General features: G+C 48.6%; 1 protein-coding gene across 1 annotated transcript in view; it reads right to left on the bottom strand.

Moving 5' to 3' along the window:
* The window catches only part of DNAAF2 (dynein axonemal assembly factor 2), a 36,213-nt gene extending 19,390 nt beyond the window's left edge, over positions 1-16,823 (bottom strand). The window contains exons 1-2 of the mRNA XM_045012745.1: positions 15,042-16,823; positions 1,528-1,695 (exon numbers count right to left, since the gene is read on the bottom strand). Of these exons, the coding sequence (XP_044868680.1) occupies positions 1,528-1,695; positions 15,042-16,799 (1,926 nt within the window). The 5' untranslated portion in view covers positions 16,800-16,823. The remainder of the gene's footprint in view (positions 1-1,527; positions 1,696-15,041) is intronic.
* Between the last annotated feature and the right edge of the window lie 2,785 nt (positions 16,824-19,608).

Raw genomic sequence — 19,608 nt, forward strand, 5'->3', positions numbered from 1 at the left:
TGGCACCCACGAACCCCCCGAGCCCGGGCCTGCTGCGGGGACCCAGCGCGCACGCTGCGCATACCCAGCCCCTGGCCACTCGCGTCTGGGCTGGCTGCCCAGCTGGTGCAATCCTGCAGGCGGCCTCGGAGTGGGGGCAGCAGGCCCCAGCCCCCCGCATCCCACTCGGGTCCTGCAGGGCAACGAACGGGACTGGGCTGCCGATGCCTCTGCCACGGGATTGCACCAGCTGGGCAGCCAGGCCAGACGCGACTGGCCAGGGGCTGAGCGCAGTGTGCGCGCTGCCCCGCAGCAGGCCCGGGCTCGGGGGGTTCGGGCCCGGGCACCAAAGCCACAGCCGCCGAGCGCCACGTGCTTGGCCACTTCCTCCCCCCGCAGCAGTGGGAGCTGCAGCAGCGGCTGCTCCCGAGTCCCCTGCCCAGGTGGGGAGAACAGCCGCCATCTAGCCCCACGGGCCGCCCCCCTACTCTCCCTCCAGGTACCGCGCCCGAGTCCTGCCTGCTCGGGGCCAGGCCAGACTCACACTCACCCCGGCCCCGCACTCCCCTGAGTCTCCTGGGCATGGCGTGCTTGGAAAGAGGCGGGGATTTGGGGAGGGAGCCAATGGGGCAGTGAGGGGGCGGGGATGGGGGCGAGGATTTGGGGAAGGATCCAATGGGGGAAGGAGGGGGCGGAGTCGGGGCAGGGGAGGGCGCGAGCCCTTCGGGCTCTGGAGCCTTTGCTTGTTTGTCCAGTGTCCCGACCTAACATTGGTCGGGACGCGGGACAAACAAGCAAATATCGGGACAGTCCCGATAAAATCAGGACGTCTGGTCACCCTAGGAGGGGTGCATGCCTGCAGGGCAGCCAAGTTCAAAACAGTGAGCAGAGCGGTCACAGCAGGCATTGTGTGATACTGGGGGAGGCCAGTTATGTCAACATAATGAATGGCAGCATCTACACTGGCACTTTGTCGACAAAACTTTTGTGCAAAAAGCCCTATGTCTCTCATCAAGGTGGTTTTATTTTGTCACCAAAAAATGGCATTGCTGTCTGAACGCTTTTGCTGTTTTGCCACCAGAACTCTGCAGTGTAGACAAGCCTCAGACTGGTTTTATTCCAATGAAGTCCCTACCCCTGGTTTGTCTGGAGAGTGCAGACTCCAGCACAGCTAAGTGGCTGTGAATTGGACGCACTTTCTAGGTCTGTATCCCCTGAACACTACTGAGATATAAATCGGTGACTATTTTTGTTTTAATATGAAGGAGGGATCTATTATATAGGTATTTATACATGAGACAACACAATGTGTCACTGCCATCCCAATAAAACTGTTGCTAAGCCAGAACTGTATGTAGTTCCACTTCACCATTCAAATTAAATTAAATGGAGTTAAAAGTAAATCGGCCTCTCCAAAAACAGATGTTTACACTTGCAAACATCACTTCCTATACATGATTTTCAACAGAACCCAAACAAAGCATGAATGACTCCATTTGAGGGAGGTTTCACACTCTATTCTTGTTAAATTATAGAAGTACCATGTACCATTGCTAAGCAGATCCTTACCTTTAATCTGATTTGACTTTTGACCTCAGTAACATCAAGTACTTCAATTAATGGTTGGCTTTCCAGTGTTGTCTGTTTGAGGAATGAAGGGCACAAAACACTGTCCAGAAATTCATCAACATTTTCTTCACTGACAAACCACCTTTCCTAAAGGCAAAAAAAAAAATGAAGTTACATGTTTACATGTTCTTTTCACACTATGTGTCGGTGTTTTGTACCCAGCAACCCACTAAATATATAGATACATATAAAATTTTGATTCTGAATATGCAGCTGAGACACCCACACTACTTGTGAAAACAATATCTGTTTAAATCTCTGGTTTAATGAATTCTCAATAAGACATTCAGAAGTAGTGAGATGAACATGAAGAAAATGGTTTAAATGATTTCTGTACAAAATATGGGTCTGCCTCACACAAAAGGCAATGGTTTAAAGGGAGGCATGTTTTCTACATGTAATGTGTTTGTTTTAAATTGCCATTTGAGGAACGATTACAATGAAAAAATTGTTTCAGTTGCCCTCCCTTCTCTTTTGATATTCAATTTCAAAAAGTTCTGGATCTGTGGGTTTGCTTAATTACCATTCAATGAAGTGAGTTTTAGCCCACGAAAGCATATGCCCAAATACATTTGTTAGTCTCTAAGGTGCCACAAGTACTACTTTGTTCTTTAAACATCTAATTAGTTTGTAAGTACAGCTCATTTTAGTCATCAGCTTTCAAGATTAGGCCTTCTAGAGTGGAGAGTATGAAATATATATGACAATATCCATTTCAGATCTGTGTAACAAACTTGTCTCTTTAGATCTTCATTCAGGTATGAGTAAATACAAGAGGATTGGAATGAAATGCAGTTTACAGTTAAATAAGATACTCCAGGGTATATTTTTAGGGCTATTAATATGTGATTCAGGTGCACTGTAAAGCATGTTGCTACTCGTCTTATGATTCAAACCAGCTGTGGATATTAATGGTCCAAAAATACAACCAGGAATATCTTGTTGTTTAATAAAGACAATAATACTTTATAGATGTATTCATCTGTTTCTTTTTCTATTTAACAATACATTCTTCCATTATGTAAAATACACCTCTACCTTGAAATAACGCTGTCCTTGGGAGCCAAAAAATCTTACCGCGTTATAGGTGAAACCGTGTTATATGGAACTTGCTTTGATCCACCAGAGTGCACAGCCCCGCCCCCCCGGAGCGCTGCTTTACCGCGTTATATCCTAATTCATGTTATATCGGGTGGCGTTATATCAGGGTAGCGGTGTAGTTGGAAAAAGATTAAACCCCTTTTTCCAGGATTCTCAATTACTTGGGTTGGTTTAATAGACACACTTAAATCCCTCATTCTTTTTTTACTCCCTCATTTCATCAGCCTAATAAGAGCTAGAATACCAGAAAAGTACAGCCATCAAGGAAGTCCTGTTGATGTTAGATGCAATGAGGCAATTTTGAATATTTTCAGCTCTCTCATCCAACTGTGTCTGGGCTCTCAAAGATATAATTTTGATTGTTAAAAGAAGCTATAATTGGGAGCATGAAACAGTTCCATAGTCATACAACATTAAATGAAACTTTGGAGATCATGTATATACTGCCAATTTACAAAGTACAGAATTAAACCCATTTTCTGCCCAAAGAGTTTCCAATCCAAGAAATGTACACAGGCAGCAGGACAGATGGGGAGGGTGCAGAGAGGTTATTCATGAAGAGAATACAGTAGGGGCCTTGTTTACACTAGCAGAATCCACCACCAATGGTAGTAATAGTGATTACATTTTGTAGAAAGGGCTTAGCCATTGATATCCCTGTCATGCTCCTGTACCAGACATGGACTAACTTCCCAGCTTGCTTCTCAGCGAGAGGAACACATCTAGTGTGTATCATAAGATCCTCTAATGCTTTGCCTGCCATGACTGAGGTTAGCTTAAAGATGGTATTTCACACAGTGCCACCTAGTGGCAGAACAATATAATAAACTTTAGCATTCTGTTACATCTCCCCCTTTAAGTTCTACATTCCTACCATTTACAGTATTTCTGCCATTACACTGTCTGCCTGTTAAGTGTCTCTGAATGGTACTGGTTTTCAAATTACATGACCTGGCTGCATAACAACTTGGTCATTTGGTTGCCCATTAGTTATAATAACTGGCTGTCTGGAATCCTTGAGTCGTCGTCATCCTGTACTGCATCTGCCATCTGTAGAGTTTGCTCTGTTGATTGTTCTTGCTGAGGAACAAACTGTAGACATCTATGGTTTCTGTTGAAGTCTCCTCTTGATTATATACAATATGAGCACTCAATTGATTGGCCTCTTACAGTTGGTATGGCTACTCCCACCTTTTCATGTTCTCTCTATGTATAAATATCTTCTGTGTGTTCCATTCCATGCATCCGATGAAGTGGGTTTTAGCCCACGAAAGCTTATGCTCAAATAAATTTGTTAGTCTCTAAGGTGCCACAAGTACTCCTGTTCTTTTTAATATGAGCACTGAATCACAGGACGGGAAGGGACCTTGAGAGGTCATTTAGTCCAGTCCCATAATACACCTAACAATTAACAGTTATTCAGTTTGCTTTATATGATATGGAAACCTATTATTATTTGTAATGTAGTTTAGAGAAGAGATTACTTCAAAAATCAAGCAATGAAGTTCTCTTTTTTTCCCTTCTGTGACCTGCCAAAAATTTGCTAAGTGTCTCAAAATCTTCAGTACAGAATTAATTGACCCCAAAATAAAACATTCATGGGAGTAATCTTGAAAGTCTTAGTTTCTAGCATCCTCTTGTAATAAGTAACCTAGTCCTAATCACAATATATTAACTCTTTTTTAGACAGGAAAGTTAGTACTCTACAAAAACTGCAAACAACTATATTGACAAAGACAAACTTTTCAAGACTTGTAGTCACATTCAAAATTGCTTTGAAATAACAGGAAAAGTTTTGTCCAGCACTGAAGACAGGCTACCACTACTTTCATAAATAAAAACAGTAAGATCCACTAGCTTTGTTTTGGTTTACAGGGAAGCAGATTTTCTGGGCGCACTGTGCCATCCCCTCAGCTCTCATGGACAGCTTTGTTCTTGGAAGTTGGAAAGGGCTTTAAATAAACATGAACCCTGCATTTCAGAACACAGCTCTCTGGGTTCATATATAGTGGATTACCACACTTGTATCCATAACGCAGCCCTGATTTTGGAAAGGCTGATAATTTTAAGTGTCAGAAGAAATGTTTATTAAAAAAAATAATAATGGTATTTTTAAAGAGATTGTGAGATTGGCTACTTTTAGGGATTGTCAGCCTTGAGGGTCCCTTTAAAAACATTTAAATGACAGACTATATAAAAAGTTCCCATGGCCTCTCTTGTCAACACCTCTGTGACAGACAACTGTGGAGGACATTTACCTTTAACAAAATAGGATTTTCCCTACAATGTGCCTTATCACCAAAAAAGATAAGGAGTTTAGATGTTAGAAAATACAACATTTCTGAAGTACATATCTACGCATCTGCTTACGATAATACTAGGTAGAAGTTACAGCTGTTACAGTCTTATATACAGAATTGATTACTTTATTACAAAGGGGCCAGTCAGACTTACAGTTTTATAGCAAGGAAGCATTAATATATGCAGTTAGGTAAGACTATAAATTTCACATGTCCAACTCTTATAAAACTAATATAAGCATATGAGGAGCAAGGAAAAAATGCTTGCTTTATTAGGGTATGTCTACACTTACAATTTAAAGCATAAAAAGTCCCTTTTTTGCACTAAAACTGTGGGAGCGTCTACACTTGTTAATGACTCTTTGTGATGTTTCCACCGCAGAAAGAAAACCACCTTCACGAGAGGCATACAGCTCTTACCGCTGTTCTTTTTGCGCTGCTGTGAAAGCATAGGTGTGCGCACAGGGTGTGCCGGGTGTGCCCAGGCACACTCTAATGCAGGGGTGAGAAAATGGCCACTCTCCCATGTGGCAAGCCGCGGGGTCCGCAGTCCCGGGCCAGAGCACCCAGACGAGCACAGCAAGCCGCCAGCCCCTCCCCCACCTTCCCCTCTCCTCTGGAGCCATGCTGCCGCATGCGCAGCACTCTGGGGGCCAGGGCTGCGCGATCCTGTGGGGCAGTGTTTGGCTCCATGGGGAGGCAGACACGCTCCCCGCTCATCTGGAGCCATGCTGCCGCACACGCAGCGCTCTGAGGGGCGGGGCTGCCTGCTCCCACGGGGCAGTGTGTCTGGCTCTGCGCGGAGCAGAACATGCTGCTAGGAGCCTCATGGTAAGGGGGCCGGGGCTGGGGGGGTTGGCTAAGGAGTGGGTGCAGTCAGGGGACAGGGAGCAGGGTGGGTTGGATAGGGGGTGGGATCCCAGGGGGTGGTTTGGGCAGGGGGTCTCTGGAGGGAGCACTCAGGGAGCAGGAGGGGTTGGATGAGGCATAGGAGTCCCGGGGTCTGTCAGGGGGCAGGGAGTGGATAGGGATCAGGGCAGTCAGGGGACAGGAAGCAAGGTAGGTCCTGGCGGGGGGGCAGTTAGGGTGGGGGGGTCTCTGGAGGGAGTGGTCAGGGGACAAGAGTTGGAGGGGTTGTATGAGTCAGGAGTTCTGGGGGGGGCTGTCAGGAAGCAGGGGTGTGGAGAGGGGTTGGTGCAGGCAGGGAGCAGGGTGGGGTTGGATGGGTCGGGAGTTCTGGGGGTCCTGTCGGGGGCAGGGAGCTGTTGGATAGGCATGGGAGTCCCAGGGGTCTGGCTGGGGGCAGGGGTGTGGATAAAAGTCGGGGCAGACAGGGGACAGGTAGGGGGTAGGGTACTGGGGGGCAGTCAGGGGACAAGAAGCAGGGAGGCTTAGTTAGGGGGTAGGGTCCTCAGGGGCAGGGTTCCCAGGAGGGGGTAGTCAGAGGACAAGGCACGAGGGGGTTGGGGGTTCTGAGGGGGACAGTCAGGGGACAGGAAGTAGGAGGGAGTGGATGGGGGCGGGGCTAGGGCATGGCAGGGGCAGGGCTCCCTGGGTGCACACCCTAATGAAATGTGCTGCGCACGCCTATGTGTGAAAGTGAAGACTCGTTCTAGCAGTGTAAACACCTTTTGGCCTCCGGAGGATATCCCCCAGTTCCAAAAGCGACCACTCTGGCCAGCATCTCCGCTGCTCTGACACATGGATGTCCGTAAGCCCCAGGAAGTTTGAAGGTCCCTTTCCCTTTGTTTGTAGATGTGGTGTGCAGCCCGACAGCAGGAGGTTTTAAAAAAAGTGCCACGGAAGAAACAAGAAAGTAATGAGGCTCCTGAGACATGAAGCAGGGCAGCACAGGACAGAATGCCTTCCCCTCACCCCCGTCTTCCCACAAGACCTATCGAGAAAGCTGCACTGTGGGATAGCTGCCCTACAGGGCTGCTCTCATCCGCGATGGAAGTGCTGGTAGTGTAAACGCTCTCCGATGCCTGAGGAATTGGATGAGTACACAAACCAGCCTTTTATTTTCACTGGTTCCCTATCACCGGTGAAACTTACAGCGCAAGAACTCTACGTGCAGACATACCCTTAAAAGCAGCAAAGAGTCCTGTGGCACCTTATAGACTAACAGACATTTTGGAGCATGAGCTTTCATGGGTGAACACCCACTTCGTCGGATGCAAGTCATACCCTTAGACTGTCAAGTCATGAGGAGGTCCAGCTGTGTAGGATAACAGTCAATCCACAATCCTTCTGGTATACTTGGTTGCACACAGATGTAAAATGTACTCCACAGGCGTGTCAATGTTGATACAAGGGTCCAAGAGAGCTCTCCTATCCCTGCACAATGTTCTTTCAGACATATGCCTTAATTAACTTCTCACAAACAATAAAACTTGTCATTATCTACTATAAGATCTAACCATGAATTAACACAGCATGTCTAACATTACTGAGAAAATGGGGTGTCTCTCTGTAACCAGTCCACAGGCCCAAGTTTAAGTCACTTCCCAGTATGGTAAATTATAACCTTAAATAAGAACAGTCATAAAGAGGACATTCTTGTAACCACAACTCATGAGTTAAAGTCCCAACACACATCATAATCAAGTTTGTTTGACGTTGGGTTTTTGGTACAGAGGATTGTATCCTTCAGTGATGAAAGAGTACCAGATAGTGTAGTAATGAAAAAAGTATCTTTGGAAAAAGTTAAACATTTTTTCCAGCACCACTACATCCCATAAACATTGGGCCCAATCAAAGATTTATGAGTAAGGGGATTATTCCCTTTACAGGTGATACTATATACAGACCACAAAAGAAAGAGAGAGCACAATTCCCTGTGTAATCTTATTCCTAGTATGTTATGGAATAAACCCAATGCCAATGTCTAAAGGGAGGTCAGGCTTTAGGATTTTAAGTATTCAGTAACTTTTCCCCCAAAGATGATGATTTTAGAGCACAACCACCAATGATAAAAGTATATACCCCTATGAGCATAGCCTCCCCAGCACTTGGAGGAATACCTGATGTTTCTTACACTTAACCTGGAGGAAGTTAAATACATTTCAGTTAGTACTTTAACCAATATTTCTCTAATTAAACAAAATAAGGCACTTTTGCCCCAAAAGCTGCAGGTGGCTGATCTGCCTAAATTAACTGCCTCTCTGAATCTGCTTCCCATTTCTGAATATAGTTTAAACATTATTGAAGGTAGAATATATTCTTGATTCACCCAACAAGATCAAACCTGATTTCTATTTCTGTTAAGAATTAAGTATTTCACTATATAGGCTAATGCCAAGAGGCAAGCTAGCCCTTTAAAAGTCAGGATTTACCTATAGCCCTGTTCCTGGTTCAGCCTAGGACCACAACATTCTGGAGAATGTAATCCAGTGTGAACACAGGAGATGTAGACTGGAATACAAGTAACACTGGGAGAGATCTGGATCTGCTGTTAGGTAAATCTAGGCAAACAGCCCAGGAGGGGATTTTGGAGAGGCCTTGAGGGACAGTACCTTAAATCAGAGCCCTGTTGGGGAATATTTTTTTAATCCCACTCCCATCCCGCCCCACAATACCCTCTCTCACCCACTCCTTTCACCAGCAACTTCTCTCACAATGATATAAGGTGGCTTTCATGTAGGCATGCAAAATTAGAAGTCGAGTTTCAAAACCTTGTCCCTTTATATACTGAGGAAAAAAAACCCCCAAAAATTAAAAAGTCCCAGAATCCCTGAATGGGTCATACAATATTTTATAATCCTCAGATTTTGGCAAGACATTTTCCATACTCCAGGCCCTCAGCCCAGTGAATATACTGAAGATACTAGTCAGCTTTAAAAATGGGCATCTCACAATGTGTGTTCCAAGTTGTAAAGGATTTCATGGTTCTAGAACATAGAGAAGTTGAACCCAAAATTCCAGACTTGAAGAATTAGTCCAGGATTCCATTTTCTTGGGTCCTTATACATGGAACATTTGTTTTAAGTGCTCCATGTGCAGGGAAGTCTAGCTCTTTATCATGCAAATCCCAGTGAATGCTCTTCACTATTGAAGAAAAACAGTTTTGAGAATTTCCATATGTTGGAGATAGACATTTCTAGATGACTACTGAGAAAAAGTCATGTGGAATGTCCATGGCCCAGGGAATAAGGAAAAAATTAAGTGAGCAATCACATCTAGATTGCTCACATGACATTACAGGAGCTCTAATTCAAGATGGCAATCCACGGCTTTTTTAAATTTAAAGCTGCTTTTTATGTTAACCTGCTTGTTTTAGCAGTCTTCTTTCTATAGTTATAGCAGTATATAGCTATCTTGAAATCAGTTGTGTATACCAGTTACTCTCAACCTTTCCAGACTACTGTACCCCTTTGAGGAGTCTGATTTGTCGAGTACTCCCATGTTTCACCTCACTTAAAAACTACTTGCTTACAAAATCAGACATAAAAATAGAAAAGTGTCACAGTACCCTATTACTAAAAAATTGCTTTCTTATTTTTACTATACGATTATAAAATAAATCAATTGGAATATAAATATTGTACTTACATTTCAGTGTATAGTATATAGGGCAGTATAAACAAGTTATTGGCTGTATGAAATTTTAGTTTGTACTGACTTCACTAGGGCTTTTTATGTAGCCTGTTGTAAAACTAGGCAAATATCTAGATGAATTGATGCACCCCTTGAAGACCTCTGAGGGCTTGGCTACACTTACAAGTTGCAGCGCTGGGAGTTACAGCGCTGGTCATGCAGCTGTGGAAGGGCCAGCGCTGGAGTGTGGCCACACTGACAGCTACCAGCGCTGCAGTGTGGCCACACTTGCAGCACTTTCCAGCGCTGTATTGAGAGGTGCATTGTGGGCAGCTATCCCACAGAGCACCTCGTCCCGTTTTGGCGCCGTTTTGGCGCTGAGTATTGTGGGAAGGGGAAGGAAGTGTGCGGGTCATTCCGCTTCCTGTTTGCCAGCGCCCCGTGGTGCATCGCTTCACATCCCAGCATTCACTCTTTCCAGCAGCGTTTGGCGCCATTGTGAGTGTCTTTCTGTTACTCTCTGTGTGAATCGCGATTTCTGTGGCAAATGGAGCCCGATCTGCTGAGGACTCTGCTGATGAGTGTCACCAGCACAACACGTTTGGCAGTCCAGCTATTCCTTCAGCTCCAAAGTGACAGTGAGGATTCCGACGATGATATCAATATGGATTTGCCTGCCGCGTGTGACACTAAAGTGCTTGCGGCATTTACGGAAATGCTCAGCACCGTTGAACGCCGCTTTTGGGCTCGGGAAACAAGCACTGAGTGGTGGGATCACATCGTCATGGAAGTCTGGGATGACGAGCAGTGGCTGCAGAACTTTCGTATGAGAAAAGCCACTTTCATGGGACTGTGTGCTGAGCTCGCCCCCACTCTGCGGCGCAAGGACACAAGATTGAGAGCTGCCCTGACGGTGGAAAAGCGAGTGGCTATTGCAATCTGGAAGCTGGCAACTCCAGACAGCTACCGGTCGGTCGGGAACCAGTTTGGTGTGGGAAAGTCGACCGTGGGAATCGTTTTGATGCAAGTTTGCAAGGCAATTAATCGCATCCTGCTAAGAAAGACCGTGACTCTGGGGAGCGTGCAGGACATTGTGGATGGCTTTGCACACATGGGTTTCCCTAACTGTGGAGGGGCGATAGATGGGACGCATATTCCTATTCTGGCCCCCCCCACCTGGCATCAGAGTACGTTAATCGGAAGGGGTATTTCTCTATGGTTCTCCAGGCGCTTGTGGATCACCGCGGGCGTTTCATTGACATTTACACAGGCTGGCCTGGAAAGGTGCATGATGCACGCATCTTTCGGAACAGTGGCCTGTTCAGGAAGATGCAGGCAGGGACTTTTTTCCCAGACAGGAAGATCACAGTAGGGGATGTCGAAATGCCCACTGTGATCCTTGGAGACCCCGCGTACCCGTTACTGCCTTGGCTCATGAAACCCTATACAGGGAAGCTTGACAGGAGCAAGGACCGGTTCAACTACAGGCTGAGCCGGTGCAGAATGACTGTGGAGTGTGCTTTTGGGCGTTTAAAAGCCCGCTGGCGTTGCTTGTATGGGAAGCTAGACTTGGGGGAAAGCAGCATCCCCGCGGTTATATGCGCTTGCTGTACCCTCCATAATATTTGTGAAGGGAAGGGTGAAACATTCAGTGAGGCATGGACCACCGAGGTTCAAGTCCTGGAGGCTGAATATGCACAGCCAGAGAGCAGGGCTAATAGAGAGGCCCAGCACAGGGCTACAAGGATTAGGGATGCCTTGAGGGAAGAATTTGAGGCTGAAAGCCAACAATAATGTTTGCTGCCTTGCATGGGAGTGAATTGCACTGCTTACACTGTTATTCTATTATCCATAATAATAATAATATGATTTGTAGTGCCTCTTTCTTTACTGGGCTAAGGTATCTTTCACTATCTGCTATAATAAAGACTGTTTTCAAAGCCAAGAATTGTTTTATTGAAAAGAAAAAAACTTCCTTGACAGACAGACAGACACACAACATTTCATGAACACAAGAGGGCAGGGGTGTGGGTTGGTGAACTGTACAGTCACAAGTTTGCATATGCCCTGTCTGGATTGCTGTTTAATGAATCCTGCACTTCAGGGTTCATATACTGCATGGTGATGGGGGTTGAATGCAGAGGGTAAGGGTGGTGGTAGGTATCAGGGCTGGTTGGGGAACATACAGGTGTTGGAGGCAGCTGGTGGTGGTAAGAACCTGGATGCTGGGGAAAGGTGGTTTGAGCTGACATTGGGGCACAAGGCACAAAGGACGGGGCGGGTGGGGAGTAGCACGGTAGTGCTCTGCTTGCATGGCAACGAGTGACTCTATAGACTCCGCTTGGCGCTCCAGGATGCTTAGCAGCCGCTCCGTGGTTTTCCTCTTGGCCACTGCATTTCTCTTGCGTGTCCTGCTTTCTTTCTCTCGCCAATCCTTCAAGTCCTTACTCTCTCGAGCAGACTGATTAAGAACAGTTTTCAGCATGTCTTCTTTGCTCTTTCGGGGATTTTTTCTCAAATTTTGAAGCCTCTGTGATGTTGAACATCTGGGCAGTCCAGTAGTCAAGGTCACTGTAGAAACAGAAATGACAACATTTAACACGGGCAGCATTGTATCCACTATCTCCAGACATGAATTGTTACACTGAGGGAGTGAGTTCTTATTTAAGCATTCTTTTACCCACACGCATAACACTACAGAAGCCACGACATGGTGAGTGAGCAGTGCTTATATGGGGAGAAGTGGGGCTTGGGTGTAAGAGGGGAGCTGGTTGCTTCGGGTAATCTGGAGTGCTAGAGGGGTTGAGTGAAATGAAGATGCAGATGCAGGGGTGATCTTATCTCCCTATCTCTTCACTAAAGAGTCTCCCAACATTTTTCACAGGACTTAATCCTGGAAGATGTTTCCCTACTGCGAGTCACTAGGGAACAGCGGGGGGCTCTTTTAGAGCAATGTGGATTCCGCCCGGGACCCTATGCGGCTTGCCTGTGTTCAGAAATGGTCCCCCCACCACTGGCAGAAGAGTGGCGCGGACGCGTCACCGTCACTGGGACAAGGGACACAGTGGCTCTGCCTATAAACCTGCGCAGGCATATTGCCCACGCTCTGGATGAAGCTTTTGCTGAGATAACTGAGGCAGATTACCGCGACGTGATAGACCACATCAACGGGCTATTCCACATCTAGAGGCTGGCATGCATGCATCCATAACCCCCCTCCTCTCCAGAAACATTTCACCCAGAAAATAAAAGCCGCTTACCGGTAACACGCTCCTCTGCTTGTCCTTCTGCAACTGCTGGCTGCTGCGATTGGGTGCTTTCCTCCTGGCTTGAGAAGAGCTCCTGGCTGCATGCCTCCAGGGAATCTGCGGTTTCTTCCCCCATGCCAGGAGCTTCACTCGCGGTTTCCTCCCCCCCCCACGCCTCCGCCTCCGCCGCCTCCTCCGCCTCCTCCTCCTGTCCCCCAGCCTGCTCAGAAGTGTCCATCGTTATCCTGGGATTGGCAGTGGGGTCACCCCCAAGTATCTCATCCATCTCCCTGTAAAAACGGCAGGTCGTGGGAGCAGCTCCGGATCGTCGATTCCCCTCTCGGGCTTTGTAATAGGCACTCCGCAGCTCTTTAATTTTCACCCTGCATTGTACTGCGTCCCGATCATGGCCCCGATCCAGCATGGCCCTTGATATCTGCTCAAAGATATCGTAATTCCTACGGCCGGAGCGCAGCTGTGCCTGAACAGATGCCTCACCCCAAACACTGATGAGGTCCTGCAATTCACCAGTGCTCCATGCTGGGGCTCGTTTGCCGCGTGGAGGCATGGTCACCTGTAACTGATTAAAACTGATTGCACTCCACACCTGGCTGCAGCAAACAGGAAGGAGATTTTTAAATTTCCCGGGGCATTTACAGGGCGGGTCACCTGAGGCAAGAGCAGTAGAGTGCAAACTGATGTGCAGAGTGGCTGAACAGGAATTCTGGGATAACTACTTATTCCCTGGAGGACAGGTAAAGCGCTGGTGAGTGTCCACACCTGCTGGGCAGCGCTGGATCACCAGCGCTGCACTCCTTATACCCCTGCCGGGATGGGTTTTCAGCCAGCGCTGCAACCAGGGAGTTGCAGCGCTGGTTGTGCCCTGCAAGTGTGGACGGGGTGTTGTTGCAGCGCTGGAAAGCCTCCACCAGCGCTGCAACTTGTAAGTGTAGCCAAGCCCTTAGTATCCCTGTTTGAGAACCACTGGTGTATACTGTATTCACACACTTTCATTTCAAAAATAGTTGTATGTGTGTGCACATACATATGCTACTTTTCATGTGAATTTAGTGCTTGTGGAAGATGATAGCTTGACAGCCCTAGAGATTAAAGCCAATTATTTAACCACAAAACAGGTACGTTAGACCAAGCTTCCCTCACACAATTCTGCCTACCCACCTTGACTTTACTCAGCACTAGGGATGTGCAGGGCTATTGAAAAAATCATAAATGTGTAGGCAGTTCTCTCCCTCAGAGTCCACCTCACTTTTGAGCATTCCTTGGATTTTGGACAGTGCCTTCAGGGATCCTAGGGTTGCCTTTCCTGGATCTCGCTCCTCTAGCTCAGTTTTCCGTTCCTGGTTGTGAAGTCTCTGCTGCAAACTTCTCTTCGCTTTTTCAGGTCCATTGGTCAAAAGATTCACCCTTAGAGCACGTCTACACTTACCTCCAGAGCGATCAATCCATCAGGGGTCGATTTATCGCAGCTAAAGTCAATGTGATAAATCGACCCCCGAGTGCTCTCCAGTTGACTCCAGTACTTCACCGGAACAAGAGGCGTAGGCAGAGTCGACAGGGAAGCGTCAGCAGTCGACTTACCACAGTGAAGACACCATGGTAAGTAGATCTAAGTACATCGAGTTCAGCTACGTTATTCACATAGCTGAAGTCATGTAACTTAAATCAATCCCCCGCAGTGTAGACAAGGTCTTAGTCTGTGTGTTCCATTCTATGCATCCGAAGAAGTGAGCTGTAGCTCACGAAAGCTCATGCTAAAATAAATTTGTTAGTCTCTAAGGTGCCACAGGTACTCCTGTTCTTTTTGCGGATACAGACTAACACGGCTGCTACTCTGAAAAAAGGTCTTAGTTAGTTAGAGGGACCACCTCTGAGAGCAAGAGTAGTTTTCACTCCACCCCATTCAATGCTAGGCCTTGCTGAGTTTCTTAAGCCATGTGGACATCTGCCCACCGTGAATCATAATAGGGCCATCAAATGTAGTGGTTCAATTTACATAGGCCACTGAACAGCTGTCAGATGGTAATGAACTTGGAGGCACTACCCACCTGGTTTAAACCTGAACTAGTGGCCTAGAAGTGAAAAGCTTCATATTCCATTAACTATCCCCTGAGCCAATCATCTTTTAAAAAATAATTGATTAAGTTATGACCTTCCACAAAGCATATCTAAATTTAAGATTATTTCAGGAGCATTATATATTGGATGTGTCATTTTAAAGGAAATTTACCTGCAGAGCGTTGCTGTTTACGCCGAAGTACATCTTCCCCCAAAGTCCAGCACTCTCAGGAGATTTGGCTAGTCCTATTACAGCGTTGTTGGGGGAGACATTAATACCAGTCTCTGGGTGGGTCAGCTTGTTTTCAAGAGGAAACTGTAAGAGGAAGGAGTAGGAAGCAGCGTCCTTGGAACAGAAACGGAGCTTATAGTGATTTGTGCCGACTTCCCCCTTCAAACTCTCTGGCTGGATGTTTGGCACCTGCAAGAGCAGGGTCAGAGATTCTTCGTCTTGGGTGCACTGGAAGGGGGGACAAACCGGAACGGCCAAGGTGCTGGGGGCCGCAGGAAGGTCTGGGTAGCCGCCTCGGCTAAGGCACTCGGTGGGCACGGCAGGGCACAGGCTGTGGCTGGGACTGGTGGGAAGATCTGTGCCGTTACTGGGTGCCAGGGGAGGATCCGCCTCGCTGCTGGTGGCGGTGCACGAGGTGAGATCCATGCTGCCGGGGCACACCGCTCTCCCGGCAGGAGTCAGGCTGCCGGGGGCCCGGCCGCTACCGCCTGGCGCACACGCTTGCTCAGTTGGAGGCAGCCCGAGCTCCTCCTCCCCGGCTGCCGGGCCAGCCTCTTCCCGCTGCTCCTGGCCCGTAGCAAGGCCGGCCTCGGGCTCCTCCGGGCTCGCTCCGCTGGGCTCTGCAGAGGCCGCGAGGCTCGGGCCGGGCGGAGGCAGGACGGGCAGCGTGACCAGCAGCTGCCGCTTGGCCTTGTTGAAGGTGGCCTGGCCGCGGTTCTCGTCCACCGCGTAGGGCAGGCGGAGGCGGAGGCGGTAGGCGGGCCGCGGCGAGTCCAGGCGCAGCTCCCGCCCCCGGATCTCCAGGGCGGCCTGGCCGGCGGAGCTCAGCAGCGGCAGCTCGATGGTCACCACCAGCTCCCGGGGCACCGGGCTGGGCGCCGAGTCCCGGCAGCAGCGATAGTCCTGCAGGTCCACGTAGGAGCGGTGCCGCAGGCTCCAGCGGGGCGCGGTGGGGGACGGGGGCCGAGCCCCCTCCCCGCCCTGGGGGCCGGGCGGCGCGGCGGGGGCCGGCGGCGGGGCGCTGCTGGCGGGGTAGGAGTAGGGGGAAGGGAAGGGGGGCAGCGGGGAGTCGGGCTCCTCGGCCCGCGGCGGGGCGCCCCCCGGCAGCGGAGTGCGGATGACGGAGGCCTGCGGGACCCCCTTGTAGGCGGTGCCCCGCAGCGGGACGGCGTTGGCCCGGTCCAGCTGCACCCCGAAGCGGCTCTGCACCGCCTCCAGCGCCGTGTCGCTCACCATGCGCCTGAAGCGGGCGCTGCGGGCGGCCAGGCGCAGCGTCTCCGGGTGGAAGACCACGTCGTAGACCAGGCGCCGGTGGCCGGCGCGGCCCAGCTCCTCGCGGCCGGGGGCCAGGCTGTAGGGCAGGGCCCAGCGGTGGCCGCGGGGCTCGGCGCGGGCCTGGGGCCGGCCCAGCAGCGGGTTGCTGCAGACGTTGAGGTAGCAGCGCTGGGCGCCCCCCTGGCTGGTCCGCAGCACGTAGCCCGGCGCCGGGTGCACGAAGCGCACCTCCACCCCGCGCTCCCGCTCCAGCGCCGTCACCTCCTCCTCGTACCGCCGCCGCTGCTCCGGGTCGGCCAGCTCGGCCGCGTACTCCGCCAGCAGCGCCCGGAACCGCTCGTCGCGGAAGGCGCCCTTCAGCCGCTCCACCTCCTCGGCCGTGAGCTGCAGCTCCTCCAGGCCGGAGCGCCCCGCGGCCGCCATCGCCGCCGCCGCTGCTGCCCGCTCGGCCCGGCCGGACCCTCGCTGGTCTCCGTGGAAACAGCGCCAAACAAAATGGCGGCCCCGCCGCTCTGCCTGCTCCCGCCTCTAGGGGGCGCCCTGCCGCCAGGCGGTGCTGGGTTCTAGTCCACCCCGAGACCGGGGGGCGCCCTCAGTTCCCTCTCCCCCCTCAGCAGGCTGGCGGCTGACTGGCACAGGCCACCTTCCCCCAGCCAGGGCATTGATTGGGGGAGATGCTGCCTAATTTTTTCTCACTGCTTCATTCCCCCACCCTCAGTGCAGCGGCAGGACTCATTCATTGGCTGCCCGGTGTGGCTCTCACCTTCCTATCCAAAGTTGGGGCCCTGGTTGTATCGGTTAAAGACCTCCTGAGTGATTTCATAGACTCATAGAATCTCAGGGTTGGAAGGGACCTCAGGAGGTATCTAGTCCAACCCCCTGCTCAAAGCAGGACCAACCCCAACTAAATCATCCCAGCCAGGGCTTTGTCAAGCCTGACCTTAAAAGACCCTAAGGAAGTAGCTTCCACCACCTCCCTAGGTAACCCATTCCAGCGCTTCACCACCCTACTAGGGAAATAGTGTTTCCTAATATCCAACCCAGGCCTCCCGCACTGCAACTTGAGACCATTGCTGCTTGTTCTGTCATCTGCCACCACTGAGAACAGCCAAGCTCCATCGTCTTTGGAGCCCCCCTTCAGGTAGTTGAAGGCTGCTATCAAATCCCCCCTCGCTCTTCTCTTCTGCAGACTAAACAAGCCCAGTTCCCTCAGCCTCTCCTCATAAATCATGTGCCCCAGCCCCCTAATCATTTTCACTGCCCTCCGCTGGACTCGCTCCAATTTGGCCACATCCTTTCTGTAGTGGGGGCCCCAAAACACGATGCAATACTCACCGTGCCGAATACAGGAGAATAAGCGCTTCCCTCGATCTGCTGGCAGTGCTCCTACTAATGCAGCCCAATATGCTGTTAGCCTTCTTGGCAACAAGGGCACACTGCTGACTCATATCCAGCTTCTTACCCACTGTAATCCCCTGGTTCTTTTCTGCAGAACTGCTGCTTAGCCAGTCGGTTCCCAGCCTGTAGCAATCATCTTACCACCAGTTGGAAATCTCTCCAGGATAGCAAAGAATTTCTGAAGGTAGCAATACATTCTCCCCCAGCTCCTGCAGAGGCATCTAGCTTAAAGCCCCTGTGTCATGTTAACCTTCAGAGTCTCTTTAAACTTCTATTTACTTTTTTTAAAAAGTTCAGAGCTTTCAGTTAAGGTGTGATGTCTCCCACTGAGGCTCTTTAAAATAATATGGTTAAAAAGTAACAAGGTTAAAAGCCACTGTGGGTAAGAGCTATTCAGGTTTACACAAAGAGGAGGAGAAAAGTCTAGCCTTTTTTAAGAAACATTTCTTCAAATGATTTTTTAAAAAGTTGTTTCCCATTGGAAGGGCTTTGTTAATTTTGAATGAAAATAGCTTGTTAAAGTGACTGAGACTTAGAAAGAAGCACCTCTCAGACATGGAAGGTTTTTCTCATGATGCATAAACTTCAAGTATCCACAGCACATTAAGCATATTGATTACTGCCCAGCTTTCTACTGGAAACAACCTTGTTACTTCATTTAAGTTATTTATAACTTTTTTGTTTTTAGCCTCCAACTTTAAATGTGGGTCTAGCTTTAATAATTATAGGGTTAATTTCTTTTTTATATGTTGAGCAACAGAAGAAGGGCTATACTGGGCCAGATCAATGATCCATCTAACCTAGTATCCTGTCTTCTGCCAGTGCCAAATGATTCAGAGGGAAGGAACAGAATAGGTCAATTTATCAAGTGATCAACCCCCTGTGGTCCAGTCCTAGTGTACAGCTGTCACACATTTAGGGACACCCAGAGTATAGGATTGCTACCTCTGACCATCTTGGCTAATAGTCATTGATGGACCTATCCTTAATCCAAGTCTTTTTTAAACCCAGTTATACTTCTGGCTTTCACAACATTCCATGGAAACAAGTTCCGCAGGTTGATTATGCATTGCATGTATTCCTTATGTTTGTTTTAAACTTGCAGCCTAATTTCATTGGACCCTGGTTCTTGTGTTCTATAAAGAGGTATATAATACTTCCCTATTTACTTTCTCAACATCATTAATCATTTTATAGACTTCTGTTATATTCCCCTTATCTTTTCTAAACTGAACAGTCCCATGCTTTTTAATCTCTCCTCCTGTGGAAGCTGTTCTATACCCCTAAATCACTTTTGTTGCCTTTCTCTGTATCTTTTCCAATTCTGATATATCTTTTTGGGAGAGGTAGACCAGAACTGCATGTAGTATTCAAGATGTTGGTGTATCTTGGATTTATATAGTGCAATTATGATATCTGCTATCTATCCCTTTCCTAATGATTCCTAACATTGTGCTAGCTTTTTTGACTGCTGCTGCACATTGAGTGGATGTTTTCAGAGAACTAGCCACAATGACTCCAACATCCCTTCCTTGAGTGGTAACAGCTAGTTTAGAATCTATCATTTAGTATGTATAATTAGGATGTTTTTCAATGTATCAACATTGAATTTCATGTCTTTTTGCTGCCCAGCCATCCAGTTGTATGAGATCCCTTTGTAACTCTTTAGTTAGCTTTGGACCTGAGTATCTTGAGTAATTTTTTTAATCTACTGCAGACTTGCCACCTTACTGTTTACCTCTCTGTCCAGATAATTTATGAATATGTTTAACAGCACAGGTCCCCATACAGATTTGAGGGATCCCATTGTTTACCACATTTCATTATGAAAACT

Source organism: Mauremys mutica, chromosome 4 (genome assembly GCF_020497125.1).
Source record: "Mauremys mutica isolate MM-2020 ecotype Southern chromosome 4, ASM2049712v1, whole genome shotgun sequence".
NCBI lineage: Eukaryota > Metazoa > Chordata > Testudines > Geoemydidae > Mauremys > Mauremys mutica.